The sequence below is a fragment of the Danio rerio genome, chromosome 11, assembly GCF_052040795.2.
Source record: "Danio rerio strain M-AB ecotype USA chromosome 11, GRCz13ab, whole genome shotgun sequence".
NCBI lineage: Eukaryota > Metazoa > Chordata > Actinopteri > Cypriniformes > Danionidae > Danio > Danio rerio.
Window position 1 is genome coordinate 41,246,457 of NC_141031.1, and position 27,400 is coordinate 41,273,856.

Consider the following 27,400-nt stretch of genomic DNA (forward strand, 5'->3'; position numbering starts at 1 on the left):
TTTAAAAAATAATTAAAATATTCTGCCCTTTGAATCTGAGCAGTTTTAGACTCATCTTAGTGACACTAATCCATTCATATCTGTTTGACATGGCATGGGAAGCCCCTGCTGTTCAAAGTCATAACTACAATACTAGCCTGACAAAAAGCATTTAATTCAATGTGTTTTTATGTTGGAAAAATAATCAATTATTATAAAATATTAGTTATATGTTGTCATTTACATCCAGTAGAAATATGATGAAAAGTTGTTTAAAAAATCGATTTTTTGTTGATCTTAAAGTTTTCAAGGTGCATTAATATACTGCCGATTCTATGCTTAGTTTAACAGCAGATGCCGCAGTATGCATCACTAATCAGTATGCTTTTTACAGATGGTTTTACGCAGTATTTTTACAACTACTCTTGAGCATTAAGCGTATGGTTAAAAACTAGCCTATACAGCAGCATCTACTTTAAAAAGTAGCGTAGAGCACCAGCTGCTATAACAAACTAGCCTACAGTGCCATCAGCTGTTAAAAACTAGCCTAGAGTTCCATCTGCTGTTACAAACTATCCTAGAGCACCATCTGCTATAAAAACTATCCTAGAATGCCATCTGCTATAAAATGCTAGCCTAGAGCATCATCTGCAGTTCAAAAGCTAGCCTAGAGTGCCATCTGCTGTTACAAACTATTCTAGAGCACCATCTGCTATAAAAAACTAGCCTATTCCAAGTCCAAGCCGCTACTCCTTTCAATTGAGAAAATATTTGTTTATGACCACTGTTTAGTCATATCACATTAAAAAGTCGAATTTAAATAAAATCAGTGTACACATCGGTCTCTGGACTTTAAAAAAAAACTTAATTTATAAATAATGATTAATTTCTGGCCATCGGATATTAGACATGGATATATATATAATATATAATATTTATTACCTTTATACATATACATATACATATACATATATATGGTGTGTGACGCCCTTATACCGAATGATCTGCTGTTAAAAACAAGACTAGAGCGCTTTCTGCTGCTAAAAAGTAGCCTATAGAGAACCATCTGCTATTACAAACAAGCCTAGAACAACATCTGCTATAAAAAACAAGACTAGAGCGCTTTCTGCAGTTAAAAACTAGCCTAGATCGCCATCTGCTTTTAAAAACAAGCCTAGAGCACCATCTGCTATAAAAAAACAAGACTAGAGCGCTTTCTGCAGTTAAAACTAGCCTAGATCGACATCTGCTGTTAAAAACAAGCCTATAGAGCACCATCTGCTATAAAAACAAGACTAGAGTGCTTTCTGCAGTTAAAAACTAGCCTAGATCGCCATCTGCTGTTAAAAACAAGCCTATAGAGCACCATCTGCTATAAAAACAAGACTAGAGTGCTTTCTGCAGTTAAAAACTAGCCTAGAGCGCCATCTGCTGTTAAAAACAAGCCTATAGAGCACCATCTGCTATAAAAACAAGACTAGAGCGCTTTCTGCAGTTAAAAACTAGCCTAGAGTGCCATCTGCTGTTAAAAACAAGCCTATAGAGCACCATCTGCTATAAAAAAAAAAGACTAGAGCGCTTTCTGCAGTTAAAACTAGCCTAGAGTGCCATCTGCTGTTTAAACCAACAAGCCTAGAGCACCATCTGCTATAAAAAACAAGACTAGAGTGCTATCTGCAATTAAAAACTAGCCTAGATCGCCATCTGCTGTTAAAAACAAGCCTATAGAGCACCATCTGCTATAAAAACAAGACTAGAGTGCTTTCTGCAGTTAAAAACTAGCCTAGAGCGCCATCTGCTGCTAAAAACAAGCCTATAGAGCACTATCTGCTATAAAAAACAAGACTAGAGTGCTTTCTGCAGTTAAAAACTAGCCTAGATCGCCATCTGCTGTTAAAAACAAGCCTATAGAGCACCATCTGCTATAAAACCAAAACTAGAGTGCTTTCTGCAGTTAAAAACTAGCCTAGAGCGCCATCTGCTGTTAAAAACAAGCCTATAGAGCACTATCTGCTATAAAAAACAAGACTAGAGCGCTTTCAGCTCTTAAAAACTAGCCTAGAGTGCCATCTGCTGTTAAAAACAAGCCTAGAGCACCATCTGCTATAAAAAACAAGACTAGAGTGCTTTCTGCAGTTAAAAACTAGCCTAGAGCGCCATCTGCTGCTAAAAACAAGCCTAGAGCACCATCTGCTATAAAAACAAGACTAGAGTGCTTTCTGCAGTTAAAAACTAGCCTAGAGCGCCATCTGCTGTTAAAAACAAGCCTATAGAGCACTATCTGCTATAAAAAAACAAGACTAGAGCGCTTTCTGCTCTTAAAAACTAGCCTAGAGGGCCATCTGCTGTTAAAAACAAGCCTATAGAGAACCATCTGCTATAAAAACAAGACTAGAGTGCTTTCTGCAGTTAAAAACTAGCCTAGAGCGCCATCTGCTGTTAAAAACAAGCCTATAGAGCACTATCTGCTATAAAAAACAAGACTAGAGCGCTTTCTGCTCCTAAAAACTAGCCTAGATCGCCATCTGCTGTTAAAAACAAGCCTAGAGCACCATCTGCTATAAAAAACAAGACTAGAGTGCTTTCTGCAGTTAAAAACTAGCCTAGATCGCCATCTGCTGTTAAAAACAAGCCTATAGAGCACCATCTGCTATAAAAACAAGACTAGAGTGCTTTCTGCAGTTAAAAACTAGCCTAGAGCGCCATCTGCTGTTAAAAACAAGCCTAGAGCACCATTTGCTATAAAAACAAGACTAGAGTGCTTTATGCAGTTAAAAACTAGCCTAGAGCGCCATCTGCTGTTAAAAACAAGCCTAGAGCGCCATCTGCTATTAAGTAAATCTAGCTTGGCATCTTTTATTCAAATCTAGCATAGTGCCATCTGCTGTTAAAAACAAGCCTAGAGGGCCATCAGCTTTAAAAACTAGTCTAGAGCTCCATCTGCTGTTACAAACTATTGTAGAGCGCCACCTGCTGTTTAAAACTAACATAGAGCGCCCTCTACTGTTAAAAAAGTAAGCTCAGAATTGATTAAAGAATATAATTTTTTTTTTTAAATCTCATAATCGATTCAGAATCAATTTCTTTGATAATTTTTCAACCGCTGCAGAAACGCTTGTATTGTTTGTCTGGAATGAATATAAACTCAAATCCTCTGAAATCAAAACATACCAAAAAGCTCTAAAATCTTTATACTTAATTTACATTCACACACTCCTTCCATTTCATCAACCACTGCTTTTAATTTGGATTTTAAGGAGAACAACAACACATTTTTCACAATTGTTTAAAAGGACCGACCCATCGCATTGCTGTTTCAAGCTAGAACGCTTAACATCCCATAAATACAAGGTAGATGATGAGATTATACAGACAGATGCTGGTCTGCGTTTCATCAGCCTTATGATGGGACTGCATGGAGCAATTATTGTCTTATGAGAGCCATGTTTCAAAGACAGCAAGACTAAATCATTATCCTTAGCAAAAACAACTGAAGTCAGGGAGAAAACGCGAGGGAAAAAACAAGTTCGAGAGGGAAAAAAAGCCCACCACGGCTGACAAGGGAACTTTTCTAGCACTATTAGTATTCATTTTATTTTTTTTTTTTTCACTTTCAAAGAGTCATTCGAGAAACAATGGCGCTCTGTTATTTTGGGGGGTATATCTGACGCTAATTGGCAATGGGACTATTGGCTAGTCTCCCACTTTCAAAATAATTAGTAAAGCACACAGCACGATCTCACACCCGGAATTACATCGACGACATTGGAACCCTTAGCAACTGCTCTGCCTAGTAACGTATGAGCAGAAAGAGAGAGAAAATGAAGCATTTCGATGTACTATAGTGAGACGGAGCTGAACTTCAGCTGTGGAAAGATTTAATGTTATTAGCAGCCTATTAAATCAGTCTCTTTATGCATGCAGCGAACACTTTATCACTTATAATGGAATGAATTTACACTTTATGAGAATATATTTCCTCAAGTTTTTGGTGCACTAAAAACCATCATAGTTTCAGTGCTCTCTCTTTTCTCTAAGCATTGATTTTGGATGCATGATCTGGATCTAATGGCAGGAGTGATTCGGTCTGATTGTAAAACGATTCTTGATTTACATTTTTTACTATTATTTTAGCTGTGAAAATATATCTTTCCAACTAGAGATCTGTCACTTTGATCTAATGGCCCGTTTCCACTGACTGGTACAGTACGGTATGGGTCAGCACGGGTCACGTTTATCAGGCTTGCGTTTCCACTACCAAGGACATCCTTTTGGTGGGCGTGGTGTACGACAGAAAGTTTCAGATGACGTCTTTCTCACTCGAATAAATGTCTACAGTAAAGCCGTACAGATCGTTTAAATATCATATTGGAAGGACTTCTCACAAAACAGATGCTTTATGCACAAATGCTTGTGTAAAAATACGTGTAATAAAAAATTTAATAAAAAAAACATTATTCAGTTTTCACCTTAAGAAAAAAGGGATATTTTTTTCTTGTTTTATGGACATTATCTGCCAGTGGGGTAAGAGAAATAATCTTGTTTTTGCTTTGAAATGGAGCTATTTGCACTACAAGCAAGACAAAAAATCTAAGAAAGAAAGTTTTTTTTTTTTTTGCATAAATCATATAAATTCCATATAAATACAGTGATTAAATACAGCGATCTGTCAACTGTAATTCAGACATTGAGCATATCATGTCTAATTTAAATGTAGTATTGATTTGAAAATTTTGAATCATTTGATAACGAATTGTGAGGCATTGATTAATCGATTTTTTGTATTTTGGTATCCAAAGTATGCAAATACTCATTTTCTGTTTTGAAAGAAATGAGCCAATAACTGACCTAAAGTAAAAATAATAACAATAATAATAAATATAAAAAACACAATCAATGCGTTGGGAAAACAAGTAGGAATTAAGTTACCATGTTAGTTTTTACAAATTTAAGTGGATTTAACATAAATCAATTAAGCTGTCCCCACAAATGTTAACAAAGAAATGTCTTTAAAGAAAAAAATGTTTATGTAAAACATGTTACAATCTAATTTGTATATAAAGTCAATTCTAAACTTTTGAACATCAATTTAGAATTACAAGATAATGAATCACGAGCCATTGATGAAATCATTCCCCTCTACACAATGTGGTTCCACACAATCGATTTGTGCGGGGAAAATTTAAAGAAATTAGGTTAACTTATTAAATATGGAGACAAGACATTATTTTGGGGAGGAAAAAAAGAAGAAGAAAAAAACTACAGCTACACTGTAAAAAATGCTGGGTTCCACACAATCGATTTGTGTTGGTAAAACATGAAGCAATCAAGTTGATTTTGATTTGAATATAGTATCTATAATAAACTTTCCAACATCAATTTAGAATCATTAGATAATGAATCATGAGGCATTGATGAATCAGTTTTCGGCCGCCCTATGTATGCAAATACACATTATCTGTTTTGATGGTGGAGATAAGATATTAATTTAAAATAAAGAGAGAAAAATGAGCGAATAGTTGACCTAAAGTACAAAAACAGAGCTACACTGTAAAAACAAATACTGGGTTCCACACATTCAATTTGTGTTAGGAAAACATGAACAAATTAAGGTAACATATTCATTTAATTAACAACTAAGTTGTCTGCATAAAATTGACATGTTACAATCTAATTTGAATATAGAATCAATTCTAAACTTTTGAACATCAATTTAGAATCATTAGATAACGAATCAAGAGGCATTGATAAATAAAATAAAAAAATTCTCACACCCCTAGTATGCAAATACACAATATCTGTTTCGATGGTGGAGAAAAAAAAATAGAGAGAAAAACTTGCTAATAGTTGACCTAAAATAAAAAATAAATAAATAAATAAAAGAAAACAGAGCTACACTGTAAAAAATGGTTTGGTTCCACACAAACAATTTGTGTTGGGTAAACAAGAAAGAATTAAGATAATGTATTATTTTTTTTTTTACAAATTTATGTGGATTGAACATAAAACAATTAAGTTGTCCCTACAAACAAACTCAACAATTGTGCTGTTTCCGCTTAGAACAAACAGCAAATTTATTTTTTAATGTACACTGTAAAAAATGTTGGGTTCTACACAATTCCTTCATGTTGTCCCAACACAAATCAATTAAGTTAAATTAATTGTTGTAACAAAATTACGTGGATTGAACATAAAACATTTAAGTTGTCCCAAAAAAAAAACCTCAGGAATTGTGTTGCTTCAGCTCATTTTAATTAAGTAGTTTGAACAGGAAGAAGAAAATCATTGTTTGAGTCTATAAATTGAGAGCGGATTGCAGCTCAGATCTTTTTTTACACTGGAAGAATTTCTTAAGAAGCATTTGGGTTCACTCGGAGATGTCTGACTTTTGATTGCAGATCTTGTTATCTTGGAAAATCTGGAGATTTCGTGTAACCAACACCAGACTTGGCTCTCTGACATAACGTTAAATCAGCCAGCGCTGACAGAACAGAGACAGATCTCCGTGAAAAAGCACAAAAAGTTGTAAACATTGAGTCACTCTCAGTCTAATTTAACTAGATTCTGAAGAACATGAAAGAGAAAGCTCAATAAAATCATGACAGATTTCATGTAGAGAGAGCGCAACAAAACGTCAACTCTGAAAAGCGCAAAAATAAACACTAATTCAAACTGTTCTTGCCTTCTCCACAGGACTTCTGGCCCAGCGTCATGAACAAGATGAAGAACTTTAAGAGGCGTTTCTCACTTTCTGTGCCACGAACAGAGACGATAGAGGAAAACGAGTTTACAGAGCAGATAAACCAGCTCAACATCCGCTGCAATGATGGTAAGCTTTTCCACATTCACATTTAAAAGCCATACATGATAAATGCACGATATAATTACACATTACATTACATCTTAATTTTTAAAAGTGAACAATTCATTTCATTATTGGGTGAACTAACCCTTTAAAATGTTTATCTATGGCTCAACTGTGAAATCAACTCTCCTTAGTTCTTTCTGACGTCTTTATTTTTAATAGTGAACTTAATTTCTTCCATTTTTGGGTGAACTAACCCTTTTTCTATGGCTCAACTGTGAAATCAACTCTTCTTAGTTCTTCCCAACATCTTTATTTTAATAGCAAACTTAATTTCTTAATTTTTGGGGGGTGAACTAACGCTTTAAAATGTTTGTCTATGGCTCAACTGTGAAATCAACTCATCTTGGTTCCTCCCAACATCTTTATTTTTAATAGTAAACCTAATTTCTTCCATTTTTGGTTGAGCTAACCCTTTTTCTATAGTTCAACTGTGAAATCAGCTCTTCTTAGTTGTTCCAAACATCTTTATTTTTAATAGTAAACTTAATCTCTTTTATTTTTGTGTGAACTAACCCTTTAAAATGTTTTTCTATGGATAAGCTGTGAAATCATCTCTTCTTAGTTCTTCCCAACATCTTAATTTTTAATAGCAAACTTAATCTCTTTATTTTTTGGGTGAACTGTCTCTTTAAAATGTTCGTCTATGGCTCTACTGTGAAAACAACTCCTCTTAGTTCTTCCCAACACCTTTATTTAAACTAAATTTCTTTATTTTTTGGGTGAACTATCCCTTAAAAATATCCGTCTATGACTCAACTGTGAAAACAACTCTTCCTAGTTCTTCCCAACATCTTTATTTTTAGTAGTAAACTAAATTCTTTAATTTTTGGGTGAACTATTCCTTTAAAATGTATTTCTACAGCTCCACTGTGGAAATATCTCAGTTCTTCCAGACATCTTTATTTTTAAGAGTGACAAATCAAACTCTGTATTATTTAACAGTCATTATTATCTGCAGAAAATTGTCCAAACTCCCAATAGTAATTGTATATGGTTCAATGAGAAATATAGGAGAAGGGTAAATAATGCACCATAATTACAGATTCAGGTCCAATTCAGACCAGATTCAATTTCTCTGAGGACGTTTGAGTTAAAAACACAGACATGTTGTATTAGACTGGATTAAAGTTTAAATAAATAAAAGTACTAACTGTGTGCAGCAAACATGTACCTGACCTCCTGGGGGAAAACCAGTCTCATCCAAACAGGGCTTTAGTCTAATCCTGCAATATGAACTGTTTGTTTTTAATTAATTTCATGCATAATCAAGAATTTATTATACAGAAGACATTTACGTCTAATTTGGGCATCTATAATGAAAACTAAAAGTGACTTCTGATCAGGGTTCTGCAGTCTTTTTAATTTAATCCAGAAAACTGTAAAGGGTCGGCCTTGATTTACTGGAGTTTAATTGGATGATATGAAAGTAGACTATTATTGGTTAATTACATTTACATTGGTTTAATTACATTTCCTGCACAGGCTTAATGGAAAAATATTCCAAGTATTTACCAACATTTAGCAAAACTCCAAAATTGTAAGTAAACAATATGTATGCAGTTTGCAGCTGAAATGAGCACTAGAATACATTTATAATGTCACAAATAAGCAAAGCCGATATATTAAACTTTAAAGAGCCCCTATTATACATTAAAAGGGTCATATTTTGGTTTTGAGGGTCTCCAACAACAGGCTGATATGCGTGCAAGGTCAAAAAACACTTTAATTCTCTTAACCGTCGCATTTTGTGACGCGGGAGTCTGTGGTCCTTAAAGGTAATCAAAAATCACTGACTAAATGTGAATTCTTGACCACAGTAGTGTCTTAATCATATTAAATTCAGAGTATTAATGTCCATGTAAACATACTACGTAAAAGTGCCAGATGATGTCGCAAGCTGTCAAGGACAGTGCATTCCTCTGCTTTTGATGTCGCCTTTTTATTTTTACAAACTAGCTAGTCAATTGAAATAGTAATATAGTAATAGTAAATAGTGAACTAGCTATTACTGATTTCATTCATTCATTTTCCTTCGGCCACAGCGGAATGAACCGGCAACTATTCTGGCAAATGTTTTACACCGCAGATACCCTTTCAGCAGCAACCCAATACTGGAAAACACCCATACACTTTTACATTTAGGCACACACACATACACTACAGCCAATTAGGCTTTTTCAATTCACCAGTAGCGCATGTCTTTGGACTGTGGGGGAAACCGAAGCACCCAGAGGAAACCCAAACAAACACGGGGAGAACATGCAAACTCCACTTCGTGCTGTAAGGTGATAGTGCTAACCACTGAGCCACAGTGCCGCCACTATTACTGATTTTATTTCTCCAAAGCCATACTGCATTGGCAAGGTCACAAGTACAAAAACACTGAATCAGGCTACAGTCAAACAGTACTAGAGTTTGATTAAAGATCCTTTTAAAAAGACTACTTTGCATCTCTAAAGGACATTCAAAACCTATTTACATCCATAACAGGAGACGTATGAGATGTACAGTTTTTAAGTGAAACAGGAAATTCATCAGGACAAAGTGTTGGGAGGGGACTTCATCTCGACTTGATTTTGTCCAATGGTAATCAGTTAGACTGATTGCACATGAATAGTGCACATTAAAAACCAAAAGCATTCATTAAGAAAATAAATTCACCCAACGCCAACCGAGGCTACTTCGTCTCATCTTGAAGCCCACTGGACTGGTCTAGAAAGAAATGGGATCTCACTGAGAGCGAACAGTCTCTCAAGAATCTTTCCGAGAGACAAATCCAGCGGCCTGTAAAGACCTGCGGGAGTCCGAGAAGATGGGGAGGAAACAGGATTCTGACCCTCCAGCGTCTTCACTTTTTTTTTTGCTCACAAATTGCAGTGCTGGTTATCTTTGCACTTACATTATTAATGCAGTGGTAATAGTACAATTCAGCTCCGCCGTCTGGCTCTGATTCTTAACGCTTTCTGGAGTCAATATTAAATCGAATTTCAAGGGAGAGACTACAAGCTAGACCACTTTAAGAATTTAAGACTCTGTCAAAGATCTGCAGGGGTTTTCGCACACCCGTGGTTTTGCAATATAAATCGATGATGCTTGTTATAGGCCAGAATTTATCTTGTTTTAACTCTAAAGAAAGAGTCTTTGTTAAATAATAGGAATTCCAATCAAGCTCATGTGAACTACAATCCACCATATTATGGCAATTGGGAGCCAAAAAAGCAAGCGAGCAAAAACAACTCATCGTTTTATTTCTTCGTTTGATTCATCTAGGTATATATGAACACTGAAATTGCTCTTGGATTGACACCAAAACAATTGGACTTGGTGGAATTGGTTTGGTTTTTGATGCTGGTGCAATTTTGACAGCAAACACTCGTTCTGCATCTAGTGCACAGAAAACCTAAGTCACTGGGAAAAGTATCCAAGCATCATTTCTTTAGTAATATACAGCTGAAGTCAGAATTGTTAGTCCTCATGAATTATTAGCCCCCCCTGTATATTTTTTCCCCAATTTCTGATTAACAGAAAGAAGATTCAACACATTTCAGAACATAATAGTTTTAATAACTCATTTCTAATAATTGACCTTATTTTTGCCATAATGACAGTACATAATATTTTACTAGATATTTTTCAAGATACTCAGGTCTGTAGCTTATTAAAAGTGTTGGTTCTTGTAAGGGTGGTTTTTGTAGTTATTCACCTTAAAATATGAGATTCAAATAATGCATTATAGTGACATTTTAAGCACTGATTTATCCTGAATTTGTTTGTCGGATGGTTAACATTACCACACTTTTTGATGCAACAAAAATACTTCCTATTTATTTGTCAAAGTGCTTATCATTCTATTTTTTGTTTACAAAAATGTATGTTTCATTACAAATGTGCATTTACACTGTAAGTTCTTATAGATTTATATATAATATAATGAGATTAGAATTTTAGAAATAAAAAATACATTTTAAATGCTACAATGCAAAAAAAAATGCTTTTCTTACTTGGATTTTTTGTCTTGTTTTAAGTGCAAATATCTAAAAGTTCTTAAATCAAGAAGCATTTCCTAGACAAGCAAAACATATTGTCTTGTTTTAAGAAATAATATGTCAAAATGAAGCAAGTTTTTCCCTAAATCAAGCAAAATAATCTGCCAATGGAGTAAGCAAAATAATCTTTTAACAAATCGAAAAACAAGATTATTTTGCTTACCCCATTGGCAGATTATTAAGTTTATTATTATTATAAGTTTCCAATTTCCATATCTGCAATGCGTTTACATTAATTTTACATTTGAATAGCCAAAATTACAATTTTCAGTCTTTTAAATGTGATTAATAAAAGAAAACGTGATTAATTAGTTCATTTTTTTTAAATTGACAGCAATAATATATATATATATATATATATATATATATATATATATATATATATATATATACACATATACATATATATATATACATACATATACATATATATATATATATATATATATACATATACATATATATATATATATATATATATATATATATATATATATATATATATATATATATATATATATATATATATGTATGTATATATATACATACATATAGATATATTCAAAACTGCTTTTACTCTAGCCAAATTAAAACAAATCAGCCTTTCTCCAGAAGAATTTTTTTTATGGGAAATGCTGTAAAAAAAAATACTTGCTCTGTTAAACATTATTTGGGAAATATTTAAATAAAGAAAAAGAAATTATATACTTTAGATTTTACCTTTATATGCTGATCACCATAAACACAGTAGCTGAGGGGTCGATTTAATCAGTGGTTAAAGCATCAGTGTAATTCATAAATCAAGCCCTATCCTATATTAGTCACTAAATATTTTGTTTTACACCTGTTTTATCCCTACAATTTTCCACCGTCATGTTCAGATTTATGAATTGTAAACACCAGACAGAGGTTTAAACTGCAAATAACTGATGCAATGATACAAACCAGGTGCCTGGCGAAGTAATTTTCCAGATTTGGCTCTGGTTTCCATTCAACCGATGAAAACAATAAACACAGAGAGATGTTCTCCCGCTAGACAATAGAAAATTGTCTGAATCAAAAATGAACTAAACCTACAAATACAATGCACTATAGTCAAACATCTTGTATCAGAACAATGCCTTTTTTTCTTTTTAAGAAACGAACAGCTGTATTCAATCACAAATGCATCAAACTGATCAAAAATTCATTAATGCATTCATTCATTTTCATTTGGCTAAGTCCATTTATTTATCAGTGGCTGCCACAGCAGAATGAAACACCCATACACACTCATTGACACACATACACTATGGACAATTAGGCTTATTCGGTTATCCTACAGCCCATGTCTTTGGATTGTGGGGGAAACCCTGAGGAAACCCACGTAAACAGAAGGAGAACATGCAAACTCCACACAGAAATGCCATATGACTCAGCTGGGGCTTAAACCAGCACCCTTTTTGCTGTGAGACGACAGTGCTAACCACTGAGCCACCGTGCTGCCTGATCAAAAATATTTATTATTGTAAAAAAATCCATTTATTAACAGGTATCGTATTTTGTGGTTTACATGTGTATTCTTTTCAATTTAGGGTTGTGAATTGCATTATGGAAAGTTTAATTTCTGCTCTGTCGACTTTTGATTGAAGTTCATCTTGTCAGTTTAATAAAGTGACTCTTACTAAATTTTAAGTAGTGGAAGCAACATATTGTATAGGAAATAATATATGGAGAATCAAAATGAGATATACAGAGTATGATAATATAGTATAATATGTGAAGTCTGTAAAATGACAAAGTACTGACCTTATTCTTCGTGTATGAGCAGGCACAGCCATTTGAATCTCTTTGGCTTGAGACTTCCAGTCTCATTCACTTCCATTCATTGTAAGACGTTAAGAACAGCTCGTTATGCTGATATTTCCTTATTGCTGTATATGATTCTGCTTTGCATAATCATGCAAACACTTGTTTGTAGAACAAGTAGTTTGACAGTTTTTTTTTGCAGTTTTTTTTACCCCAAGGCATTTCTCCCATAGCCGACTGAATCAAAAGTTATAAAATAATCACAAAAACAAGCACACTTCTACATTGCAGAATAAGATCAATATGGCAGTTTTTTTTTTTTACCAGGTTTTTGTATCATAATTTACAACAAAACATATCACTTCAAGTCACCTTTTCAAACTTTTCAAAATTAAAAGTTGTTGGAGAACAGATCAAGGTCACAAACTACACAAAACGAGACAACAATTTTAACGACACTTACATGTTATGACCTGGAGGAAGACGAAACTGGTCTATTTGAACTGTAAAAGTTACTGACAAAGTCCGTCAAAGTCTGACAAAGTCCCATAGTCTCTTCTGCTCCTTCAATAGGAAACAGCTGATGAATATGGTGTTGTAGCGTAGGTTATTGTATCAAAAATCTGAAAAATGATAGCAACAAACACAGCACTAGGTTGGCTATACTGTGGTATAGTTGTGAAAATGAACTTTAACCCTTTATTTACAGCAGCCGAATCTCCATCTGTCAGTGATCGTCATCTTCACGTTATGATCAGTACTGTGATGAAGGGTTCTCCAAAGTTTAGGACCTGCCACTGCAAAAGAGCAATCACCCAACTGCTTTTATCTTGACCGAGGAACTTCAAGCAGAAGTTGGTCAGCAGATCGCAAAGCAAAATTTCGCATGGCATTAAAAACAAACACTAAAAGTTTTAAATTAATTCTAAACTAAACGGAGCCAGTGGAGGGAGTACCGAATTGGTGTAATGTGCTCAATTTTCCTACTGTTAGTCAACAGGCGAGCAGCAGCATTTTGCACAAGCTGCAAACGATGAAGACATGACTGGTTAACTCCAACAAAGTGCATTACAGTAGTCCTAATGTTAACTAACAAAAGCATTGATGGCTTTCTTAAGATCAGCCTTGCTCAGGAAGGGCTTGAATAGTCTTGTGCTATAAAAATTTTTAGTAATATTACTATTGTAATGTAATGTATTTTATTTATTTATTTATTTATTGCCATGTCAGCAACCAGGGCTATTTTCACGGCAAGAACATTTTAAAAGTAAATAAACAATTAAGAACAACAAACAAATGAATGCACAAGTTAAATAAAATGTTTAGTGTTAATACATGATAAGAATTCTAAAATCTTTTCTGGTGTCACTTTGCTAAAAATGAGAGTTAATTTCATATAAAAAGTCTTCTGGAATCATTAAAAGCAGGACAGTCCAGTAAACATTACTAATAAATTAAACAAATGAATAATGACTACTAAAAAATTATATGGTTGTTAGACTGTTGCACTTTTTTTGAGTTGTCAATATGATTGTGTTTAGGTTCATATTGATGTGTGTGCAATCTTTGCATGTATATATCCAGCTCTGAGGATAGTGGAGGTCTTGAGTCACTGGAATTGTTATTTTGGGGGTTGTGGGCTAAAAAGTTTGGGAACCCCTGCTTTAAAACATGAGGAACTGATACATTTTTAGTGTATTACAGCTCAAATTTGCTATTAATCAGCAAATCGTTTGCATTCTGAACTGTGGTACCAGGTCAGCCATGACACTGCACATCCAGAAATGTGACCCCGGTGGATGTGCACATCGCAATGTCAATGCTGAAACAATATACTGCGCAACCCTGTAACAGATCCCGATTTATATTAAGCCTCATATTTCCTAAGATAAAAATCACAAAATTTGTATAACACAAAACTGCATATTATAAGCTCTGAGGTCAATGCAGACCTGCTTGAAAGACAAAACTCTGGCTGCATAAGACTGAATAAACGATGGGCAATGATCCCTCAGTCCGCTGCTGAGCTGGGATTTGGACCTGGCTGCATGCAGGGAACAAAACATTTGTTTGGGGAGCAATCAGGCTCCTCAGCTGTCTGTGTGAGGCAGCTGTTTCCACAACGCCCCATCTTCCCCCTTCCACCAACCAGCTGCTCTGATTGGCTGAAGGCTTGGCACGCCGTTCCTTCCTCCACCCCGGGAGAGACAGCACTGATGGAGGCAGCTGGAGTTTGGAAGGAGGAAGCGGATCCGAGGACAGGCGGAGAGGAGACGCAAGAGCGCGTTTCTTCTATTTACCCGTCCTCTTCCCTCCAGCTGCAAATCAACCTCCAAGCCAAGCGTGGCGGGAGAGACGTCTGCAGGTCAGGATGAGAGGAAAAAGAAGAACCACCACCGTCGGAAGTGCCTTGAGAAATAAAACGCCACGTTACTATTGGAACTGATTCTAAATGAGTACATTTGAACTAGGGATGGGCGATATTTGATCGTTTGAATGAGAAGAACTACTTTCTTTCGCCATTCATTTATATCTGCAGCTGTCGTCAGAAACCATTGCTTCTTTAACATCATTTTAGAGCTTGTATTTAAATGATTCTCTAGCGTAATGTCTAATGTGATGACAAAACAGATGATTTTGCTCACATTTTAAGAATATAAGGCTAAATGGTATGAAATGCTACAGAGGTTTCCCAATATTTCTCTGTTGCAATTGGGGGATCACAGGAATTAACCCCAAAAAAAGCCAAAGCAAAGCAAACACTACCAGACAACAGTGGTATAAATACAGCTCTACAACATACAAAAGCGAGAGATCGACTATTGTCACTTACCTGTTTAATAATGATTTAATCAGCTTTTCTTCTCTAAGGGCTTATTGAGTCTCTGTCGCCATCTTGTAACAGAATGTCAACCATCTTTGCTCTGCGCAGTATGACAGGCTGATGGACGCAGACACGCTGTATCTCCGAAATTATAAATATTTAAAATAGGCACTATCCTTATAAATAAACTGCATATTTGCAATATAAACTACCTTCTTGACTAAAAAAGCATCAAAAGACATGCGAAAGATCCCGGATGCATTCTTAATATCGAGAATACATCTAATGCAAACTTGAGCGCAGAACTGTCTCTAGAAGTCCCAGAAGTCATTGCAGTTAAATAAAGTAGGTGGGAAATTCATATTGAATTATTATTAAAGTTCAGACTCAGAAACAACTTATTTATATCAGGAGTTTCCCTAAATGAGGCGATGAAAGTAAACATTAACCTCAAAATCTTAATAAAAGCATAAACATATTTTGATTTGCTGAAAATCATATAAAAATTAGTTTTATTTGAATTGTGTAAAGTATATTAGTAAGGTTTTTGTGCATGTAATTTATATTGAAAAGGAAAAATAACTAGTTGTATGAATGCTGTAATGTTGAAATAATTTCCAATAAAAATGCATGAAGGTCATGTGCCCATTAGGAAGAACGCAGCATCTCATTTCTCACAGGACAAGTTCTCTGTTCTTGCTGTTTCCCAGAGTTCATTCTTCTGAGGTAATTTTTATATATATATATATATATATATATATAAATATTTCCCAAATTATGTTTAACAGAGCAAGGAATTTTAACAGTATTTCCTCTAATTTGTTTTATTTTGACTCGAAAAAAAGTAGGTTTAAATATTTTGAAACCCCTTTTAAGTTGAGTATTATTATAAATATTTTTGACTGTCTGCAAAAGAAACTACTGTTATAAAATGACTTGCCTAATTACCCTATTTAAGTCTTTAAATCTCACTTTGAATCTAGATGCTTGTATTTTGAAAAATATCTAGTAAAATATTATGTACTGTCATCATAGCAAAGATAAAAGAAATCAGTTATTAGAAATGAGTTATTAAAACTATTATGTTAAGAAATAAGTAAAAAAAAAGTCTTTCCATGAAACAGAAATTAGGGAGCAAGAGTTGTTAATATTCAGGAGGGCTAATAATTCTGACTTCAACTGTATACTGTATATACAGTTATTTTCCACCCTGCAAAGGAAAGAGAAATAAATACAATAAAATAAAAATATGAAACAAACTGTGCTTTAAGCATCTTCACTGTAAGAAAAACACTTTAGCTACAAAAGTCCTTCAGTCAGGAGCAGTGAGGGATTTTCTGCTTTTGTTGTTTGATTAATTATAAAAACAGGCGACAGCAGGAACATCGCGCGCTTTCAATTCAATGGTTTCTCTTTCACGTCTTTTAATTCTCAACTGGTATGTTTATTACACAAACGAGGGTTAATTTGAATAATCACCAAACACCGTGTTTTGACAACAATTTGACCATTAAAGCGCTCACATTAAGATGACTTTAGATTTGTGTGCTCTGCTCGTCTCAGTGTGCGAATGAGAGTGAATGCTGACCGCATGCTTCTGTGTGAGCGCGCCGCACACACACACATAAGCACGCGGTCTTTCGCACTGCTAAGTTAATAATCGTTTATCTCAATTAATGGTTTTTCATAATTGTTAGAAGCTAAATTCGAAATCGAATTTTTGATTAATTGCACAGCCCTACTTGGAATTCAGAAACAGCCATTGTTTAATATCACTGAATGGAAAAGGAAATAATGCTATTATAAGTGATAAAGGTTAGGTCAATTAGCATGGAACTGTAAACATAATTTAAACCGTATTATACGTTAACTTGAAGAACACAAATTACCCATATACTGCCACAAGCATTTCTTTATTCTCTTCATGTTTCAACCTGTTACTAGTTTCGATTATCTTTATCCTTATACTTTGAGAGCTGACCATTGCTGATGTCTTCTTCAGTAAAGTATATGTGGACATTGAGCATGAGGGCACCCTCTATACTACCTGACTAAAGTCTTGTCGTCGATCCCAGTTGTAAGAGCAACAAACAATAACGTGACTTCTAGCTGATCATTTAGAAAAGTAATAGAAGGCAGAAGGTAGATTTTTCCTATGAATCATCCCGATCAACACAAATATTGCAGAAGACCTATTGGAACCCGCATGGACCCAAGATCCTCACAGAAATCAGTCAAGTTTGGTAAAACAAAAGTCATGGTTTGGGGTTACATTCAGTATGGGGGCATGCAAGAGATCTGCAGATTGGTTGGCAACATCAACAGACTGAGTTATCAAGACAAGGACAAATTCTTCAGCACTCCTTTTCATACCTCACCCTCAAAGTTCCAGAAAGCAAAGAAGGTCAAGGTGCTTCAGAATTGGCCAGCACAGTCACCAGACATGAACATTATTGAGAAATAAAGGGGGAGGCATTGAAGATGAATCTAAAGAATCTTAATGTACTCTGGGAGTTCTGCAAGAACGCTTTCTTTGCCATTCCAGATGACTATACTGTACAATATTTCTGTTTAGTGACAAGACTTTCGTCTAAGCAAAGCCAGACCTGTCCTAATTAAATAGTTCAAAATCAAGGCATAATCATATTTTATTTTGGAAAAATAAGCCTAATCAAGAGGTCTTTGCCTTTTATATAAGCCACTTCTGATACCAAATGATCAACTAAAAGTCGAGTTATTATTTGTTGATCCTAAATCTTGGATAGACAACAAGACTTTTGTCAGGTAGTGTAGTGTCCACTACCTGTGTGTGAACGACACAAAAATAACATTACGGTTTAAGTCAAAATTATTAACCCCCTTTTTTTTCTTTTTTAGAACATTTACATAAAATTAATGACCACTTATGTATTTTTGTTTTTTAAAATTGTGTTTTACTAACAAAAACATTTTTTTTTAATTGTAATTTGTCAACTACCCATGACCTATAAGATTATTAGAGGCAAGGTTAATGTGGAGGAAAGAGATCCGATTCACATTGGGGAGTCAGAGCTCATATTTCCTCTCTGCCAGCACATCTACCCCTGTTATCTCGTTATATTTGTGATGTATCGCTGATCGAGTAATTCTCCATGGAGAGACGCCCATGATGGAGCCATCATGCAAATGTTGCAGCAGTCTTTTGGTTAACAAGTGTTTCTTGATTACCACAAAAATGTAAGCTATATTTAATGATAATGCTTCCGAAACGGCTTTTCCACAGATTCCTTGGAGGGTTCAAACATAATTATAGACTTAGATACAGCGGCGCGCATTCACACATGTGGCGAGATGGCTTTTATAAGCACACTAAATCTCGTTGAGTAGTTTATACTGCGAAGGATGAATGTAATGTGAGTTGGGCAGAACTGAAAAGAGAGGAAACTCATTTAGAGACAGACATGGAAATAACCACCAGCTGTCGTTGTGGCCCTCTGGCTAGGCATGAGTGAAAAAAAAGAGTGCTCATTTCTGATGACAAATGTCAACGTTTGGATGGTTTCGCTCAGAGGTATGATTCAAAACAATCATATGAACATCACAACAGGACGACAGGTGTTCAGGTGTGCAGAAAAGGGCGTAAATTCAAGCATGTAGGGAAGAAAATAACTAGAAAAAGAGGGTTCGGGGACTTTTTATAAAAATTGTCAATGTTTTCCATGAATTCATAGAGCAAAAGAAATCGAAATGTTGCTTTGCCGTTGACAAAATGGTGCAGGAACATACTACTTTTATTTAAAAATGGCAATAAAGACTAATTAAACAGACCTAAAGTGAGTAAAGAAGTTTTATAAAAGTTGAAATGTTGTTTGTTTTTCAAACTGTTCATAAAAAATATGATTTTAAAATTAGAAACTGCAGCACATAATGCTCAGCATAATTGAGTACACCCTTTAATAACATGTGTTCAAATTTAAATGAGTTATTGCAACAAAAATACAAGCTAATAATTTTTCTTCTCAACAGTACTAATATTAACAGTACAATACTATCATAACCAATTAAATTATATATATATATATATATATATATATATATATATATATATATATATATATATATATATATATATATATATATATTTATATATATATATATATATATATTTATATATATATATATATATATATATATATATATATATATATATATATATATATATATATATATATATAGATTGATATATAGATTGATATATAGTGATTTATTTTATCTTCACCATGATGACAGTAAATGATATTTGACTAGATATTCTTCAAGACACTTCTGTACAGCTTAAAGTGACATTTAAAGGCTTATAACTAGGTTAATTAGGTTAACTAGGCAGGTTAGGGTAATTAGGCAAGTTATTGTATAACGATGGTTTGAGACTATCAAAAAATATATATAAAGCTTAAAGGGGCTAATAGTATTGACCTTAAAAAATTTTAAAATAATTAAAAACTGCTTTTATTCTAGCCAAAATAAAACAAATAAGACTTTCTCCAGAAGAAAAAATATTATCAGACATACTGTGAATATATATATATATAATTTAATTGGTATTTTATTATTTAAGTCGCAGATCAGAGAAAACCATTTCTTACTATTTAGATACATGCTGTTTTCATGTCCTTCAGGGAGAATCAACCTGTCACAACTGGGTATCACAAAAACAAGGGAAAGATCCAAGTGCAGCAAAACACATTTATTGTCAAACAATAAAGATCCAAAAAATGACAAAGGGACAGGCAAGGAACAAAAATCAATGAAAATGTGAAGTGCAAAGGCTAGGCACAAGTGTGAATCAAACAAAAACTAAACAGCTATCCAAAAACATAACAATGATACTAAACAAAGTGAACAAACAAACCAAACACGATGAACCGGATCACGAATAAAGCAGGACAGAACTAAACAGAACATTGAAAATCCAAAGGCAAACTAAACACAACATAACATGGCTTATAAAGACAGAACTAATTAGACAACGAGGGACTGCTGGAAACAAGGAGGTATCACATGACTAGGATACAAAACACAAAAACCTAAACAAAAACTGGTGCCCTTAAAGACCATCAGAGGGCACTGCAGCAGGTGTGACATAACCATTAATCGCACTGTAAAAAAGTTAAGATAACTCAAAGCATTTGAGGAAACCGATTGCAACAAACTATTTGAGTTCAAAAACGAATCCTCATAAGTAATGTGAACTTAATCCATTTGAGTAATGAAGCAATTTAAGCACAGAAAAGCCCGATAACTCAAACCAACTTAGTACTCTCTGTGAAACCCAATAAGTTAAGGCAACTCAAACTGTCTGAGGAAACCAATTACTACAAACCAATTGGGTTAAAAAACTAATCTATATGAGTACTGTGAACTCACTCCATTTAAGCAAAGTAAAGTGATGAGGTATTTAATAAAGTCATAACCGTCAACACTAAGTTCAAAACTCTTTTCAAATGAGTAAAATTAACTTTCAGTCTACACTCTTCATTCGATAAAGTTGACTGTTGGGTTTTACAGTGTAGGGGAGTCAGTACCCCCCAAACGCCCTGTAATTCGCACCCTGGATATAAGTTGGGACAACTAGAAAATTTTACTTGATTTAACTATTGTACATAAAGAGTTTACAATTGATTTTACTAAAGAAATGTGTTGCAATTTGCTTTTTTAAAACAATAATATAAAATATATGATATAAAATAAATGCACAAAAACATTCCTGTCACCCTCGACAAATGTATTACAGCCAATATTCAAACTAGTTTTGATAAATAAAAAAATCCTTGCGTCCATAAACCCCCCAAAAAAGCTAATGAACGAGAACACTTTCTTACTAGAGTACATTCCTGAACACACTTTTCATTTGGAGGTCAAAGCAGTTCATTACGGTTGCGTTAGACTATTTAGTTCTACTTTCAATTCATTCATAAACGAAAAAGGCTAGTAATTTTCCACACAATCAATTACAGCCCAGCAGGTGAAAAACGTACCACACATAATTTGCCTAATATCAGATGACCTACTTTCAACCGGACACTACAATCAATCCTGTATAATTAGCTGAGTTCGTGCGCCACCTGTAACCCCCATAAGGAAGCCAAATATCACAGACTAAGTTAATGGCAAAATTAGTTTTACAAGCGGTCTCTAATGGCTCAGACCTGCACACCTTCAAGTTAGCAGCCTAGATCTTTAATCAGCACCCCAGAGAAAGGTTCAAACCCACAAGGGTACAGTAACGCGGCTTATCAGTCATTCACCTCAACCACTGAACCTTTGTTTCAATGACAGCTCGATTCCTCTGCATTATTAATGTGCTGAGAGCTCTTTGTCTCGGAACGGCAGATGATGACTTGAAAAAAGGAAGTTAGCTTAGAAAGAAAGCCCTGAAGAATTTATAATTTTTTTTTTAATGAATTTTAATTATGTCTTCATTCACTCACCTTCATGTTGCTGCAACACATATGACTTTGTTGCAAAGTCAGTTTTCAATAGGTTTGTTTCTTTCATGTCGATCGAGATAAGATGTAAGATGTCTTAGTCTCAGAATTCAGATTTATTTATTTTTTTTGTTTGTTTAATTATCTGAGGGGGGAAAAAATGATGACTTTCTCCAAGTATGAAAACCAATAACAATAGTTTTAATTATGAAGACAGAGTTATAAAATCAGTTTTACATTTAAAGGAATAACTGAATGCACACAAGATCTACAACTATAAGCCAAACGGACACTAGCACAATCAAATCAATTGTCCAAACAATAAAATAATTAAATAACAGACAATATACAGTAGAAGTCAGAATTATTATTCCCTTTTTAATTTTTTTCTTTTTAAATATTTCCTAAATGATGTTTAACAGAGCAAAGAAATTTTCACAGTATGTCTGATAATATTTTTTCTTCTGGAGAAAGACTTATTTGTTTTATTTCGGCTAGAATAAAAGTAGTTTTTAATTTTTTAAACACCATTTTAAGGACCAAATTATTAGCCCCTTTAAGCTATATTTTTTTATACCTCTGCTTGTCATGTGGGTGGAGTAGAAGAGGCTGTACGAGTGCTGATATTGCAGAATATTGCACGCGTATCAGCCAATCGAGAACCAGCATTTGCGTGCCATTTAAATTTCAAAACAATCAATGCCAATAGCAAACAAAAATAATTTCCATGTTGGATTCTAAGTGGACTACAAAAAAAAAAAAAAAAAAAAAAAAACTACAGGCATTGCAAACATAGAAAATGGAAAATTATTATAATGATAAATTACTGAGTACAAACAATTGTACTCATTGAAAAGTTGTATTGCCAGTTGAGAACATTAATTATAAAGTAGAAACAATTTTGCTTAATCCTCCTTAACACTTAGCCAGTTGCTAAGACAGTCCAGTCTATTGACATAATCAGGGGACAATGTGGCCAAGCGGTACATCAAGGCACATACCAAAGACTACAGACTTCTTACAGTGACTGGTCACACCATTTCTAAGCATTTAAGTCTGAACAGCTTTGAGGGATACGGACACCCCAAAGACTATAGAATACATATAGAATGCCTTAAAGAGTCTTTGGACAGTCAGCAATGTCAGGCGTTTGCTCATGTTGCTAGGAAACGCATGCACGCACTCACACACACGCACACACACAGAGACAATGCGTCCAGTAAAGCGCACCCGGTGAGAGAGATGATGATCGCATTCATCAAATTTGCTTAAACTAAGCGTTCTAAATTATGGCTGTATTTTACAAGCAAGGATTCTGACACAGCAACGTGAAACAAGCGCTTTACAAAAGTTGCGTGTAGGGGGAAAACACGTCAAACTTAATGAAACATTTGAGGGTCCATGGAAGCAACTTAAAGGCGAAATGGGCTGCTTTTGACATCTTGCGACAATCTGGCACTTTCATTGAGTACATTTACATGGACACCAATATATGACTAAGATGATACTCTGATTAAGAGTCTACCATGTAAGCAGTGATTTTTGATTACCTCAAAGGACCACCCGAGTCCCGAAATGCAGAGTTTTTTCCTTTCCGTTCACCATGCAGTATCAAATTACATTAAAACAGCACTCTTCCAGCAGTCTTTCCTTGATATTTTCATCCAGTAATTGTCACGAGGCATGAACAATATGTTGCTGAATGAAAGTGAACTGCAGTTAAAGTTGAAAGAATAAAAATGAAACACCTAAAATTGCATGAAACTGGAAGAAACGCTGTATAGTGATGCGATATTAATTGTTTTATACTGAAACTTTCCTTTAAAAAGCGCTTACTTGGTCTTATCCAAATTTCTTTGCATGTTGAACACACGTCGGTCACAACAGGTATTAAAAAAAACTGCGTAAATTATTTTTAACGCGTTAAATATTTCAATAATGCGATAATTTTGACAGCACTAATATATATATATATATATATATATATATATATATATATGTGTGTGTGTGTGTGTGTGTGTGTGTGTGTGTGTATGTATATATATATATATATATATATATATATATATATACATACATACACACACACACATACACACACATAATTTTGTATATTTTTATGTTTGATATTTGTAAACTTTTAAATAATTATCGCTATATTATAATCATTGAATCATTAAAGATTTGAAAGCATCATCTTAAACTGAATTTAAGATGTATTTTCAGATAATTTCAAGATGTACTTTGAATTTTGGATGACAACTTTGCAAGATGCAAACTCAGAATTCTGAAAAAAGGCCTTTACGATAGGAATAACACGAGAGAAAAAACAGTGATACGAAGGCAGGTAAAAGATATTTACTTCCTGCTCCTTTTATCATTGTTGTTGCCTTGAAGAAAATCACAGATCACTATCAGAATATCCCAAACCTATTCAGGTTCCCTCAGCAGCTACTAGTCCACCAGCTGTTTAACGCCCCCATGAGACTCGCAGGAAAGCTTTGATATAGATATAAACCTCAAACACAATTCCTCAAGGGAGGCGCGAGCTCTTAGAAGTTCGCAGAGATGTAGGAAGGCTCTTAATAGACCTGATACGTGTGTTTAGATGTGCAGACAGACTCCAATGGGAGAAAGCAGTTTGGGCAGAAGGCTGTCTGAGCCTGGAGGCCCTGAGAAATGTAGGACACACACATACTGCGTTATCCAGGGTCGACAGGAGCCCACCAGCAGGTCACCAACAAATACTAGTACAGGTCCCAAAGTCATTTCAGGACAGAGTGTTGGAAACTCACAGTTGCGAATGGTTAGCAGCTTGGAGATGCTGTCAGATATATCTAATATTCCTTTTGACCTCTTCACAGACTCTGGAGGGACGCTACAAAGGGTCAAACTGCAGGGCTTTCTTTGCTTCTCCAATTTTCAGCTCCAGTGTGTTCTGATCTGTGAAAAATGATGGATTTGTATTGACTATATCTATCTAAAGAGTTTGTTATTAGGCCACTGTAATATATTTAGAAATAAAATGCACATATGTACAGCATTATGGGTAGTAATAACTGTTAAAACCTATTAGCAAAGTCCCTTTAAGGCAAGTCATTTCACTCGATGGCCATCTTCGAAACACCTTTTGGGCAGTATACTCGAACATTGTTTGAATGGGGAAACATCAAATTCTCCAAAACTGTTAGCCAAGCTCACGATTACATATTTGTAATCATCAATAAAATTAAACTACAACTGTCTTAAAAGTTTAATTTCTAAATGTTCAAATCACACTTAATCGGCATAATTTTCAGGTTGCCCTAGCTACACGAGAGGAACAGATCACCACACCTACCTCTCATTTATGGCTGTTCTACACATTATCATCCTCTGGATAAAGCTGTCAGATCGCGCCCCTCTTCAGAAGTAATTCACAACTTGGTCTGAATGGTGAATCTCCTCCAGAAATGACAGCAACTCTTTGTTTACAAAATTGAGGGTGAAAAAAAAACTTTTATTTTCAAGTGTATTTGGTTAATTTAAAAGCACATATTTTGGGCTTTTTGTGGATATATTTATTATGTCTGTGAAGCAAGTAATCACTGAGATTCCAGTGTTCTAGTATCGTAAAGGCACACATCTGGTCTGAGTCACTCTCCAGGAGAAATGTCAGTCTAAAATAGGGGTCAAAAATCTCGTTCCTTGAGGTCCGGTGCCCTGCATGGTTTAGCTCCAACTTGCCTCAGCACACCTGCCTGGGTGTTTCAAGTATACCTTGTAAGAACTTGATTAGCTTGTTTAGATGTTTTTAATTAGGGTTGGAGCTAAAATCAGCAGGACATCGGCCCTCCAGGAACAAGTTTGGTGATCCCTGGTCTATAGCGATCGATGATAGTAGGTGTATATAGATATAGATAGATAGTAGCTCCTGTATAGTAGGTGTGGCTTCATTCACCATTTTGACTGTTACACTTGTCCCCATTCAAAACTTTACTTTACTTGACATGTCTAGTGTGTTCTATAGTCTTCTCTATTCGTTACTAGTTAATTAGTTCCTAAGTAATAAGTTATTAGTAACGAATAAAGTTATGCAATTACCTTTTCCATGTTTAATTGTTATGCATTCATTCATTCATTCATTTTCTTGTCGGCTTAGTCCCTTTATTAATCCGGGGTCGCCACAGCGGAATGAACCGCCAACTTATCCAGCAAGTTTTTTTACGCAGTGGATGCCCTTCCAGCCGCAACCCTACATTGGGAAACACCCATGCACACTCACATGCACACATACACTAGAGGCAATTAAGTTTACCCAATTCACCTATAGCGCATGTGTCTGGACTGTGGGGGAAACCGGAGCACCTGGAGGAAACCCGAGGAGAACATGCTAACTCCACACAGAAATGCCAACTGACCCAGCAAATTTGATGAATGCGATCATGTATGTTGAATCTGAAGGGAGTCGCCCCACCTGCCCTGTCCTGCGCGCAGTGTGTGTGTGTCTGAGTGTACACGCGCACGCATGTTTCTTAGCAACAAACCTGCATGAACGTCCGTAGCCACTAAATCAAAAAGTTACGAATTGCCGTGAGATTGTGTTGCACTCTCAGCTCGCATCATTCAAAAGAAAAGGGCCACATTGTCTCCAGATAATGTCAACAGACTGGACTGTCTTAGCAACTGACTGAATGTAAAAGAGAGCCGAGTAAAATTGTTTCTACTTTATGATTAACGTTCTCAACTCACAACAATTCAACTTTTCAATGAGTGCAATTGTCTGTATTCAATACTTTATTGTTATTATAATTTTCTGCAATGCCTGTTTTTTTGCAGTCCATTTAGAATCCAACTTGGAAATTATTTTTTTCTTTATTGGTATTGATTGTTTTGAAATTCAAATGGCATTAACATGCCTGTGTCTTAATTTCTGCAATAAATATGGCTGTCAAGCCAGGATCTTGATGGTTTGTTGTGGGTATGTTGTTTACATTAACACATTAACAAGTCTTACAAGTTAAACAAAAATTCTAATAAACAAATATATTTTGAATTTAAATAGTTTTTGTCTTGCATTTACATTAATTTTACATTTGAATAGCCAAAATGCCAAATTTCAATCTTTTAATTGTGATTAATCGCGATTAATTTTCAAAAGAAGGTGCGATTAATTAGTTATTTTTTTTAATAGATAGACAGCACTAATATATATATAATTCTATAATTAACAAATGTTGAAATATTCATGTGTATATTTTTCATAGAAATGTAAATTGAATTTTCATAATTAAACAAAAAAGATCATTTATATAATAAATGTTATATAAAAAAAATAAACATTAACTATTAAGTTCTATAATACAATAATACAAAACAACTGGTAAAACATAAAGCTATAGGAATTGTAAGGTAAACATTTAAGGCATTTTAAACATTTTTGTTTAGG

At 34.6% G+C, this 27,400-nt stretch overlaps 1 protein-coding gene and 1 non-coding gene across 5 annotated transcripts in view; one reads left to right on the forward strand and one right to left on the reverse strand.

The window, feature by feature from the left end:
* The window catches only part of LOC101882875 (uncharacterized), a 287,867-nt gene that overhangs the window by 178,178 nt on the left and 82,289 nt on the right, over positions 1-27,400 (reverse strand). The window lies entirely within an intron of this gene.
* cdk18 (cyclin dependent kinase 18) overlaps positions 1-27,400 on the forward strand; it is a 160,788-nt gene that overhangs the window by 51,436 nt on the left and 81,952 nt on the right. For all 4 annotated transcript variants that reach the window (XR_015502897.1, XR_015502898.1, XR_015502899.1 and 1 more), the window contains exon 2: positions 6,673-6,808. Coding sequence is in view for 1 of the 4 variants with exons in the window: in XM_087274276.1 (XP_087130402.1) it covers positions 6,691-6,808 (118 nt within the window). In the remaining 3 variants the exon portion in view is untranslated. The remainder of the gene's footprint in view (positions 1-6,672; positions 6,809-27,400) is intronic.